Source organism: Chrysochloris asiatica, unplaced genomic scaffold, assembly GCF_000296735.1.
Source record: "Chrysochloris asiatica unplaced genomic scaffold, ChrAsi1.0 scaffold00012, whole genome shotgun sequence".
NCBI classification, from domain to species: domain Eukaryota; kingdom Metazoa; phylum Chordata; class Mammalia; order Afrosoricida; family Chrysochloridae; genus Chrysochloris; species Chrysochloris asiatica.
In genome coordinates, this window is record NW_006408530.1 from 31387621 (window position 1) to 31401241 (window position 13621).

Sequence of the window (13621 nt, forward strand, 5' to 3'; positions counted from 1 at the left end):
TTCAGGAAAGAAGCATACCCAAGAGGCCATCCCTGATGGTTTTGGTCTCAGGCATTATCCTAGCACAGAGAAAGAACAAGACTGAGTGGAGTTTCAGCTCCACCAGCTGTGTCATCATGGGTGACTTGCTGAGCCTCAGGGAGCTCCTGACGCCCATCAGTTAGAAAGGGATGCTGTTATAGGTGGCTATGAGAAATTGAAAAACTTAAAAGTAGTTGCTATTGTTATCTCTTAGTAGTTTTTAACTCCAAAGAGCAGGAAACGTTGGCATGGGAAAAATAACTAATCTCCCAACCTGCCTAATAAGGCAATTTAAAATAAAGTCAAATAAGCAAACTAAAACCAAAATCAAATAACATGCCAGCCATGCTTCCTTTGACACTGAATTGCCTAGAAATGGAGGGTGGAGGGGTGGGAACGGGGGCTTGGGGGATAGCACCTGTTCCAGTTTTAATGATGACAGCTCTTTTCTTTATAATTTTCTTATTATGGAAAAGTTCAAACATATCCACAAGTAGAGAGAAAAGTATAATGAATCCCTATGAAGCCATCCCTAGCTTCAAAAGCTATCAGTTCACGGCTGATTTTGTTTCATCTGTATTCCTATCCCCCTGCCTCCATATTATATTATTTTGAAGGGAACTCCAGACATTGTATTGTTTCCTCCATAAATAATGTGATGATAGTGTCTTGAATGAGCTCCTTTTAGTAGTAACCTGGGCTCCTGATATCAATCAACTGTCTTGTTCATGTTCTTAACACATACCTTTCTCTAAGAGGTGCTTTCAAAGCCTGAGATGAAGGAATAGTTGGACATGTCCACTGTGGGGGTAGGCAATGAAGGTGACCTACGTTACTGAAAAGTCAAGTTCTTTATTCTTCAAAGTCTACCGTCAGTCCCCTTTATTAACTTGGAGAGCATTTGTAGTGTTTGTAGCTTCTCATCTTGAACATCTACCTATGTTTTCAAAAAGCATGTTCCAGACCACTCTGAATCACTTGATGGCCTTTATCTTTTTTAGACCATTGAGCCTAAAGTAAAAGTTTTCATCTTTAACCTAAAACTCCAGGACTGCCCCTCCACAAGGAAGAACCCCGCCAGGTTTCTTTTGAGCCTGCTGGAAGGTGAGTGGACGATCCCGGAAGGGTTTTTAGTAACATGTTGTCTTAGTTATCTAGAGCTGTTGTAACAGAAATAGCACAGGTAGATGATGTTTACAAACAGAAATCTCTATTTTCTCACAGTGTGGGAGTCTTGAAGTCCGCATGCAAAGAACCAACTCTTGGGGAGGCTTTCTGTCTCTGCCTCCTGGTTCTAGGAGGTTCCCAGCTCTTCCTACTTGGTTATAGTGGGTCCCTCTCCTCTCCGCTCACTTTTAAAATCTCTTTTAGATCCCAAAAGAGAGTGACTCAAGGTCTAACCTAATCCTATTGATTGTATCCTGCATCATTAACATGATTGTCACTAATCCTGTCTCAGAAGCATAAAACTGATTAGGGCTTACAACACTTAAAATGATGACATCCCATCGCAAAATGGAGGGCAATTACGTACTACGGAGAATCATGGTCCAGCCAAGTTGACACATATTCTGGGGGGACCCAATTCCATCAAAACACATGTAGTGTACTGGCTTGGTGGGTGTTGTTGTTAAGTGCCGTCGAGTCAGTTCCGACCCATAGCGACCCTGTACAGGGTTTCTGAGGCTATAAATCTTTACGGGAGCAGAAAGCCTCATCTTTCTCCAGCGGAGAAGCTGGTAGTTTCGAACTGCTGACCTTGCAGTTCACAGCCCAATTCGTAACCACTACACTACCAGAGCTTGGTGGATAGCAGTCTTGAAAGTCAGGGATTCCAATGGGGGGTGCAGGAAGAGGTAAGAAAGAAGGTTGGTCTGAGAGCCACCCCACTTGAGATTCAGTGTCGTCTTCCCCTTGATGGTTCCTGGCTGTCAGCTCCCATCACTCCAAGAAAGAGGCGAGAGCCACCGTATGAACCCCTAGTGCTTGTGAAAATAAAAAGTCAGGCATCAGCTGTCAGTCCTTTTCCTGTCTGTCCCCTTCAATGCCACCTCCCCCAGTGTCTCTCATCTCTGCCCCTCTCAGCAGGACTGCCTAATGTGTCTTTCTCCCTTGTCAGGGCCCTCTGCTCATTCATGTTCCACTTCTGCAATACGTCAGATTACATGTGGTCCTGGCACTTTGACCAAAATGCTAAGAACCCTTCAATCACAAACCATCCTTTCAGTGCCTCTTACTTCAGATTCTTGAGAGTGAATCTGATTGGTCGGCCTTGAGGCAGGAGGATCTTTCTGACCTAATTAGGTCAGACAAGGTGTTGAGTCTGTTAAGTTATCAAAACTGGGAACCAAGACACTGGAGAATCAGAAAGAAGGGGTGGAGGGAAGACTCCTTAAGACATTCTTGAGTATCCTGATCTTCAATCCCACCACCTGGGAATGTCAGAGAGCAGAGAAGACTGTTGTACCCTTTCCACCATAACCGTGCCACCTTCTGGGCTGGGCCTCACAGATGTCATGAAGCCTGGACTCAACCTTTCTGAGGTCTGAGTTCTTCTAAATCAATTGTTCTGGAAGTTGTGTTTCCCTGACCAGCAGGATCAACACCACATGGGAACTTGTTAGAAATGCAAATTCTTGTCTCCCACCCCAACCTTTGGAGTCCTGACTATAAGATTGGTTTGAACCACAAAGTTAGCAGTTCAACTCGCCAGACGTTCCTCAAAAACCCTATACAGGGTCACTATGAGTCAGAGCCAACTCGACAGTCCTTAACAACAACAACAAGCCCAACCTTACTAAATCTGGGACTCTGTGTCCCGGCCACCTGTGTTTCAATGAGTCCTCCAGGTGATGCTGATACACACTCTAGTGTGAAACCCAGTAGAAATCACTTCTGCCCTCCTTGAATCTTCATTTCATGAGGCAAATGCTTTCTCTCAGAGGGACATGGAACCACTGAGTGTGGGTGAGCTGTGTAAGTGAGGCAGACCTCCAACTGCAGGCATGCAGGATCACAAGTGGGCTTCAGGAAAACTTACATTTCTTCTCTTCCAGCCATTAACAAAGACCAAGTGCTCACCATTGGCTTTGATATCAATGCACTCCTAAACTGTTCATCAAGTTCCAAGAAAAGGTAATGTAAGATTTTTTTGTGAACTATTAATAACTGATATTTGTTAATGACTCAGCTGTTCTTTCACATGCATAATCTCATGGAACTGTTCTATCTGCCTCTGGGGCAGCCAGGTGATTATGACTGTTAGAGAGATGGGAGGCAGGACTCAGAAGGGATTGCAAAGAGAGCCCATCTCTCCCAGAGTCTTACTCAGGCACCACATGGCACTGGCATTTTTACCTGGACTAAAAGGTCAGTTTGAACCTCATGGTTGGCAATTCAAGTTCACCAGCTGCTCCTCGGACACCCTATACAGGGTCGCTGTGAGTCGAAACTGACTTGATGGCAACAACATAGTTCATTCAGGGGTCCTGGTGTGGTGCTGAAGGGTAGACACTAGACAGTTAACCACAAGATAGGGAATTCAAACCTACTTATCTATCACTCGTTGGAAACACTACACAAAGTTAGTTGAGTCAGAACTGACTTGATGGCACTTAACAACAATAGTTGTCCAAAGGAAGAGCTGGGAGTTAAGATTTTATCTGAGGCAGTATGAGCTTGTGGAAGAGGGAACAGAGTTAAAAAGATCAGACCATTCCACTGAAGTTATGTGAAGCAAGTTCTCTGAAGCCATTTCCTGAAGGTAGACATAGGACCACAGGTCAGTTTGAACTACAAGGTCGATGGTTCAAAATCCACAGCTTCTCCTCAGCAACTCTATACAGGGTTGCTGAGTTGGACTTGACTTGATGGTATACAACAATAACAACCCCACAAGGAGAACAGGAGCTAGGAAAGCCAGCATAGAAGAACCTAATTCACCAGAATTCTCTTCAATCTGTGGTAGGACTGCAAGTCATTTCTTACCAAATGACAAAGGGCCAACATTTGTAAATTATTTACTTCAAAAGTAATAAATTAGAGCGGATTTGAGACTTTCTATATTTGTTTCTCTCACACACCCACAATTCCTATGTGTCCCTTGAGTGGGGGAAGATAGTGTTGGAAACAGCATATGGAATTGCCCAGAGCCCTTGGCACCCCTTGGGTGTGGGTTACTCACGTGACCTTCATGCATCATGTGTCCAGGTAGAAGAAAGGCTGGAAGGCAATCATTCGGCCAGAGCCATCCTTGTCATTCACCTCAGACATTTCTAGAATAGTATTGTTCCATATTATAAACTTCTGTTGTCAACCTGTTGTACCCTTTTTCTTTATCATTCAGCTGTCCTGAGCCATGAATTCCTTCTAGATTCGATTCTCTGAACTCCTAGTCAACAGTTCAAATCAGCAGACATGGAATTGTGACTGTATGTGATTACTGGCTTTGGCTGCGAGCGTGCAATGAACAGATAAGTCATGACCACTCTTTGGAGTCAGACAGGGTGTGTTGGACTTATGTCGTTATTGAGAAGAAACTCAGACAGCAGTAATAAAATGGGCCCCCTGAGAGGTCAAAGATTGCAAAACCACGAGATGATATAAAATCTCTAATATTTTGACCTGGCGGTCCTTTGAAGCTAAGGTCCAACATTGGTTGTATTTTGTTATTTAGATAATTGAAGCAGGTGAAGGGAGACTGAGAGGTAACATGACTTGCTTCCTTGAAAATCTTAAACCTCTAACACAGTGTGGCAGGGATACCTAACACGAAGGCCCCCACGGAGGGGAAAAGAACATTGTCTGGGATGACCAAGTTGGCTTCTTGTAGAGACGTCGCTTGAATGAGGGATACAGGGAAAGAGTGGTCATAGTGGTTGAGGCTCTGGACTGCTCCCAGATCTAAGGAGAAGTTATAATCTATTTACTTATTTATTTCCTCAGAGCTTTTTTTCTTCTGAGCCAGGAGGACCAAGCCAGGTTTAGGAGCAGTGGGGTGGGTCAGAATGGTGGGCATGAGTGGCATAGGTGGGTCACAGTAATCCACAGATCATCTCATCATTCCCTCCTCACCTCTGCTCTAGTAAATGTGAGTGAGTCCATGCCAGGAAAACAGGAAGTGCTGAGATGTGGAAGCGCCCCCTGAAGGGCCTGACTCTCCAAGGAGTCCCTGTCACCGCTCCTACTGCCTGTGCTTGGGAACTTCCAACATCTCAAAGCGCCTTATTTGTGTAAACAGCTCAAATTGCTAAAATGTTTTCCTGTGTGCAGCTGAAGTAATAATAAGAGTTGTTGTTAAGTACAGTTGAGGTTCCGACTCATAGTGACCTGTATAGGGTTTCCGAGGAGTGATTGGTGAGTTTGAACCGCTGATGTTGCATTTCAAACCGACTTTGCAGTCCAGCGTCATACCAGGACTCCCATACTAAGAGTAACCATCATCATAACAATACAAGCAGGTGCTTGTATTGCACACAGTGTAATACATCTAGTCCCCACAGAAACTCTGAAGTAGTTTACACTCATTATCCCTGCTTTTCATTTGATGGATCTGAGCCACAGCGAAACCAGGCAACTTGTCCAAGGTCTCTGCTTCTCTGTCACTTATCCCAGTTCTGTGCGCATACTCCTTCGCCACTGAGGGCCGCAGACCTTCCGGTACTCCACTTCCTTTTTCTTCTCCAGACAAAACACACTTACTACCGCCACCCCCTCCTCAAGATCCCCCTGCTGGGTGTCATTTTCAGCATGCTGTGGGGGTGGGGGCAGCTTTCCATCCCGTGGGCAGGACTCCTCACTGCGTGGTGACATCTTACTACACCATTTGTAACTACATTTTGAAAATAAGTAAAGTAGGAAGGAAGGAAAAAAGGGGAGAAAGAGAAAAGAACTAATAAAATAGAAAATATCAAAGTGCATTGCCTGTGGTAAGGATTAGGACTTGTATGTGAAATTTGGATTCAGTTGTGCACATACACACATACCCATGTACACCTACACACATAGGTAGTGGCTAAATGCACAAGCTTGGTACTTCACTGCTTACAAGCTGTATCGTGAGGAAGTTACTCATTTGTTTAAGTGTCTCCTTGTCTGTAGAATGAGAATAATTACAGTGTCTAGCTCATATTTCCGTCATTTAAATGAAGTAGATAATATACTTAAATTCTTAATACAGTGCTCAGCACAGAAGAGAGGTTCACTAAGTCTTAGACATCATTATAATTAGGAGTCCTGGTGGCCCAAACATTAACAGTTAACAGTTAGAATCCATCCAGCAGCTCTGTGGGAGAAAGCCCTGTTCTACTCTGTCCCATGGGGTCACCATGAGGTCAAATCAACTCGCCAGCTCCTAAGGACACCAACACTATTATAATTGTTGTTGTTGTTAAGTCCTGTGGTGTAATTGTGGTGCTGTGGGATAAACCCAAGGCCAGTGGTCCAAACCTACCAACTAACTATTCCTTGCAAACCCTATAGAGGGTCGCTGTGAGTCAGAAATGATTCCACGGCACTTTACAGTACAACAAACTTGTATACTAATAACTATGAAATAGATAGATCTTCTTTTATGAATAATACACTACAGTAAAAACAAAATATAGCACTAAAATTGAACACAAAATTCAAGGATGATCTAATATAGATGACTGTGGCATTATCATGGTGTTTTACTCATGTAAGAGTAATAATAAATAACCCAAAATGTTACTAATGAAAATTTCCTCATCTCCTCATCTCTTCCTTCCTGTGACTTTGTGGATATGGCTCTCAATGCAGTGTTTCTGGAATCATTGCTAATTAAACACACCATTACTGTTCTTCAGTATGAAAGCATTTGTAATTTGCAGTCACTAATTATTATGTCCCTTTATCTCAATTTGGTCCTTCAGCGGCAGTTCTTGTTCCCTGACTAACAGCCAAATCCTTCAGGCCGATCAGCAGCAGCAGGACCTTGAGGCGTCAGTTGGTTCCTCTTCTCCTGTCTCCAACTACCAGAAGGTCTGGGAAATGTATGCAAACCAGTCCCAAGCAGAGAGGGATGCTTTCCTATGGGATGTTTTTCCTGAAGGCTTTCTCTGGGGAGTCTCCACAGGAGCCTTTAATGTGGAAGGAGGCTGGGCTGAGGACGGAAGGGGGCCAAGCGTCTGGGACCATCATGGACGGCAGGAAGCAGTTGAGGGTCAAGCAACAGTAAAGGTGGCCAGTGACAGTTACCACAAGGTGGACTCTGATGTGGCCTTGCTTCATGGCCTCCGAGCTCAGGTTTACAAGTTTTCCATTTCCTGGTCCCGACTTTTCCCCACTGGGCACAGCAGCAGCCCCAACCCCCGCGGTGTCACCTACTACAACAAACTGATCGACAGCCTGCTGGACTCTCACATTGAACCCATGGTGACCCTGTTCCACTGGGACCTGCCCCAGGCCCTGCAGGATGGTGGTGGGTGGCAGAATGAGAGTGTGGTAGATGCCTTCCTGGACTATGCAGCCTTCTGCTTCTCCACGTTTGGAGACCGTGTGAAGCTGTGGGTGACCTTCCACGAGCCTTGGGTGATGAGCTATGCGGGTTATGGCACCGGCCAACATGCACCAGGCATCTCTGACCCAGGAATGGCCTCTTTTAAGGTATTTCCCATCCCTGTAACTCCTGCTAATTAGAGAAGGATCTGCCTTCTTTTCATCAAGACTTTTACTTTTTTACCTTTAAAGAAAATCAAAGGGAAGAAAGGAATCATAAATTGTTAGTCACTTAATTTGACCAGATGCTATGTTGGCACTTTAAAAATACTTATTACATCGCTAGAACAGCGCTGACAGGAAGGCTACTGGGACTCAGGAGAAACAATTGGGTCATGATATTATTGCTAGTGGATTGCCAGTCTGACTCCAAAGCAAGTGCTTCCTGTCAGCTTGACACTCTTAGTGGCAAGTTACAGAAAACTCAGCTCAAACTGATGGGAGAAATGAGGAAATGTATGAGTTCAGGACACTGAAATGTCTTGTTTGTAGCTTGATCAGCATGGAGCTTGATTGTGGTTGTTGTTGTTATGTGTTGTGGAGTTGTTTCCGACTCACAGCGACCTTGTACAGGGTTTTCGAGGCTGTAAATCTTTACGGGAGCAGAAAGCCTCATCTTTCTACTGTGGAACAGCTGGTAGTTTCAAACTGCTGACCTTACGGTTCACAACCCGATTCGTAACCACTATGCTACCAGAGCTCTTTATGGAGATTGATTAGAGCACCAAAAATGTCACCAGAATGCAATTTTTCCCCTATCTTGCCCCCCTCATTGGTTTTATTCTCAGATTACTTGATAGCCAGATAGCAGCAACTTCATATTCATATTTCATTAGGAAAGAAAACTGGTCTCCTTCCTCGAATTCCCAACAAAAGTTGTCCTGTGCCTCCTGGTTTCTGAGTGATCCATAAGCCTGTTCCTGAACCAATCATGGGGCCAGGGCGAGAGAATGTGGAGCACTGATTGGCTTGGGTCAAGGTCCCGTGCTGTAGGCTCACATACTAGCTGAGGGGCAGAGGAGAGATTGGCTTCCCAAAGGGCTGTTGTTATTAAGTACTGTCAGTCGGTTTGGACCCACAGAGCACTCAGGTATCATTTCAACAAGAAATGTGTGCGTATGGCAGGTGTGGGGGAGAGGGGGGTTCGTAATGGATTCGCGTGGGTCCTTTCCATTATTTCCTGTATCTTCAAAGTCTCTCAGAAGACCCACCAGCTTTCCCTGGCAGCATTCTTTAGAGAAGCTGTATTAGTCTAGTTCTCTTCTGCCATGGTTCTGTCCGTATTAAACTACTGGTACCTGTTACCACCACCACCAAGGATTCCTGGTGTCACACTGTAGGATGAACATTGGACCGCAAAGTCGATTTGAACTGCAAGGTCAGCATAGAGTAGAACTGCTTCTTAGTTGGAACTGCAAGGAATGATACAGTAGAACTGCTTCTTAGGATGTCCAATACTGTTCATCTTTATGGGAGCAGACAGCCTCATCTTTCTCCCATAGTACAGGTATAGTTATGGGTATTTGTATATACATATCTGTATGTGCTGTATGCAGTCCTGGTATGGCATTGTAGGTTAATGCACTGGACTGCAAAGTCAGTTTGAACTGCAAGTTCAGTGGTTCAAACTCACCAGCTGCTCCTTGAAAACCCTACACAGGGTCTCTATGAGTCAGAACTGACTCAACAGCACTTAACAACAACAACATGTACTGTATATATCAAGGGGCTTCAAAAGCTTCATGAAAAATAGAATTAAAAGATAATGGAATTTTTCCATGAACTTTTTGAAGCCCCCTGGTAGAGCACTTAAAGGGCTCAATTATGCACCCTTCTTTGTAATATCCTAACACCTCATGGGACTGAGTTCCTGGTCTTGAAGACTAAGGGTCATAGTCTTTGGAGACAGCTAGGTCAATTGTCATAACATGGCTCACACAGATGAGGTTCTACATCCTAGTCTGCCAAGTAGTGTCTGGTGTCATAAAAGCTCACCATCAGCCCTCTGCTAATCAACTATCGGTCTCCTCTCATCTGGAGCAAAAGAGAGTGAAGGAAACCAAAAACTCAAGGAAGCAGTTAGTCCCTGGGACCAATGGCCCACAGGAACCACAGCTTTCACAAGCCCGGCTGTTGACTGCTCTGACCTGGGGCACAATAGAAGGCCCCAGTCAGAATGGGGAAAAACGCAGAATAAAACTCAATTTCATTAAAAAAAAAAAAAAAAATCAGACTTAATGGGTTAATAGAGACTGTTAATAGGAACTCTTGAGACTATGACCCTTTTAACGCTTTAAGCACCTTTAAGCATTTTTAACCGAGAACCTCTTTCAAAAGTCACCTATTGGCCAAATAACAGATTGGCCTATTAATAATTAACATATCAGCACTAGACCTCAAGACAGTTTGAACCACAGGTTCTATGGTTCAAACTCACCAGCTGCTCCTCAGAAACCTTATACAGGGTTGCTATGAGTCAGAACCACCTTAATAGCACTTAACAACAATAATAGGGAATGTGCTCCTTAGAACAATCAACTGTTCAAGACCAAAAGCAAAGATAAAAAGGCAAGGGGGCAGTTAGGGAAAGTGGAGGGACCGGAGCAGGGAAGGCAGGCTGGAAATGGAGAGAGAGCTGACATACTGCAGGGATAGAAATTAATGTCACGAAAGAATTTGTGCATAAATTGTTGAATGGGAAACTAATATGCTATGCTAACTTTTACCTAAAACACAATAAAATGTTCAATAACAACAAAAGAGGTACAATTCACACACAGGTACTGGATGGAACAATGTTTTACTCACATAGAGTAGGATTCAGAAATGTTAAACTTGTTAAAATGTAGAGGCAGTGTATCTGAGGCAGAAATGCAAACTCTGAGCGGGATTATTGTTGTTAAGTGCCTTGAGTTAGTTCAAACTCATAGCAACCCTGCATAGTGTTCCCAAGGAGCAGCTGATGAACTTGAACTGTCAACCTTGCAGTTCAAACTGACGTTGCAGTCTAGTGCATTAACCCACAGCGCCACACCAGGACTCCCTGAGAAGGGTAGTCAAACCGAAATGGACCAGTTCCAAGTTCTGCATAGGAAAGAGACAGAACTAAGATCAACTTCAATAGTGAGCATCAGTCTCCCAGGGCCATTAGGTCTGGCTCAGCAGCCAATGTAGAGAGACACTTTGTACACACCCTTCTTGTGTAGGCAAAGGACCTGATCTTTATAGGAGAGGAGTTGGCCAGGTACCATATTGAACTAAGCAGTTCCTGGGAACATTGACATATGCTCAGGGGAAGAGGGAATAGATATGCTGATAGGTCACCAGTCACTCTGGGATGTGTTTATACAATTTCACCCCACACTCACATCCCATTAAAGATGCCAGACTGGTCCTAAACACAAGATTAATTCATGGGTCACAGGTAAAAGCAGCCCACTACTCTCAGACTATCCCTTCCACGTTGTGAAATATGAACATTTACTGTGCCTATGCTAGGTTTTGGTGTTGGAGGAGAATACTGAGGGTGCCATGGACTGCCAAAAGAACCAATAGATCTGTTTTGGAAGAAGTGCAGCCAGAGTGCTCCTTGGAGACCAGGATGGCTAAGCTTCGTCTCTCCTACTTTGGACATGTAGTCCGGAGGAAACAATCGTTGGAGAAGGATGTCATGCTGGGTAGGGTGGAGGGTCAGAGAAAAAGAGGAAGACCTCCAACGAGATGGATCGGCCAGGTGGCATCATTGATGGACTCGGGGGTGGCAGCGGTGGTGAGGTTGGCCCAGGATCGAACATTGTTTCGTTCTGCTGTGCATGGAGTCGCTATGAGTCGGTTCCGACTCGATGGCACCTGACAACAACAACAACAATGCTAGGTTTTAAGGAGGATGTCCTTGAGATGTTGTAGTCTTTTGAAGAAGATGATACTATTGCACACAATATAACTAGAAAACAATTTAAAATGTATGCAGAGTAAACTGGAATACCACAAATAAATGCCAAAAGTCAAAGCTTCCATTCTGCTCTTGCTCATCAAGAGACCCTGCACATAGAGAGAGAACACTTTTGCGTGTCTCCTTGTAACACTACTCAAACATTTTCTTCTTCAGATTCTTAATGCCCTTGAACTGTGGTTCCTGAGACATTTGTCCTAGAGAAACTTTGAAAGGAAGTGCCTCCTTTCAGTCAACTCTTGTTTTATTTCATTAGTTAAAACATAATACCAAAAAAAACCTAACAACCCCCAAACAATAATGCCATTAAAAAAGTTGTTCAAGGTAAAAATTCCTCTCATAATTCTACCAGTCTTTACTTCCAGTCTTGGCTTCTTTGTGTTCATGGCATAATCACAGTGACACTCAATTTAGCGCTCGCTCTTTACTTGGCTTCATGTTGTTCACACTCCTCCATGTCATTACCTGGTCTCAGTGACTGTAATATAATGTTGAGCATCCTGCCTGCCTCTGACAGTCTTGAAGGGAAGTATTGCTGCCTTTTGGAAAGGAGCACAGTTTGCCATTGGAGCTTAAGACCCAGTTGAGAACTAACATTTCAGATATAAGTAACAGCCAAGAGTTTCACTTCCTGGGAATATATTTTGATATGAAATTCTTCAGAAGTCAAATGTTAACATCTACAGATGATAAAAACAAAAAAGGGAAGGGAACTAAGTTTTGCAAGCATCCTCTCTACTCCAGGCTTTGTGTGTGTGTGTTTATTGTGAACTGAGTGATAATTTACATGGGAGAATATCGGCTTTACACCATCGTTTCATTGCAATGATTATAATCTCCTCCATGCATCATCATTCAACAATATTTGCTTCCATTCCTTCTGTTTTTCTTTTTTGCAGGGAGGTGGTGGTGGGAAGATGTACACAAAAACACTCAGGCATATATAATAATTTAAACAACCAAAGGGCCCATTCTGCAAGCCTGCCTCCTGGCCATCAGCTCTCAGATCCTCTGTTTCCATGAGTCTAGAGTCCTCAGCTGCTCACTCTCTCCATGTCCCCATCTCTGTCTCCATCTCTGGTGTCACTACTTCTCTGGATAAGACCCCTTGTGCTCGGCTCCCTTGATGGTCCTAGGTTCCTGTTTCTGGACTGTAAGATTAACTACTCTCCTGTTTTTGTTACAAAACTTCTACCTTTACAGTTGTGACAGTCACAATTAGTCATGATAGCAATTACTCACTATTGAATGATAAGAATCTTATCCCCATCTCTTTTTACCAGACCCATCTAGACAAGATGAACACTATTCAGTGGGGACTCTCTCTTCCCCTATACACTCTGAAACTAAACTCCCTCTTGAAAACTTGTAAGCCAGTCACTTTGTGCCTTTATCGCCCTCTCATTTTAGGTAGCCAAGGTCTAAGTTACCCGTCCCTGTCTACCTTGTATACAGAGGGGATAGCATTGATACTTGGTGTGAAGACTTGTTCTCTCTCTGTTGGTATTTTGAGCTACTACATCCATGAGTATAGGTCAAGTTCATCAAATTGTAGCAATTTACCCTCATTTCCTTTATAAAAAAATTTTTTTTTTATCTTCCTCTAGTCGAGTTCTGATTATCAAGCCATCGAGGCTAGGTCATCTACTCCAGGCTTTTGTTTGATATTTTATATACGTGTTTTTCATTTAATTTGTAGCAGCACATTTCCCAAGATTAAAGGTTCTTTCTCTGCTAAGGAAGAATAGTGAAGCAAGAGAACAGACTTATCATGCAAGAAAGGAATTTATTAGTAGGTGGACCTTGATAAGGGAAGACTTGATAAGGACTTTGAAGCAACGTGACCGTCTTGCTTGAGCTAATTTTAAACAGAACAGTTATACTTTTTATGATAATTAAGGAAATGGGGGAAGAAATGGGCTGTTCTTCCTGGAATTTGCCTAGCTGTGAGGGGTTATGGTAAGTGGATGCATGCACAGCCTTTTGCAGATGGATTCTGTTGTTCAGACTTCTGGAATGCTGATCATCACTCATTATGGGATGTTTTGACAGCGTCCCCTGCTGGATGGTTATATCTTTATCAGAGTTGAAGATACCATGCATGCTCTGGATTAGATTCAAGTTTGTTCT

At 43.6% G+C, this 13621-nt stretch overlaps 1 protein-coding gene across 1 annotated transcript in view; it reads left to right on the forward strand.

Moving 5' to 3' along the window:
• The window catches only part of LCT (lactase), a 79996-nt gene that overhangs the window by 21365 nt on the left and 45010 nt on the right, over positions 1-13621 (forward strand). Inside the window, exons 4-6 of the mRNA XM_006834577.1 lie at positions 1023-1125; positions 3078-3156; positions 6921-7647. Coding sequence (XP_006834640.1) covers positions 1023-1125; positions 3078-3156; positions 6921-7647 — 909 coding nt within the window. The remainder of the gene's footprint in view (positions 1-1022; positions 1126-3077; positions 3157-6920; positions 7648-13621) is intronic.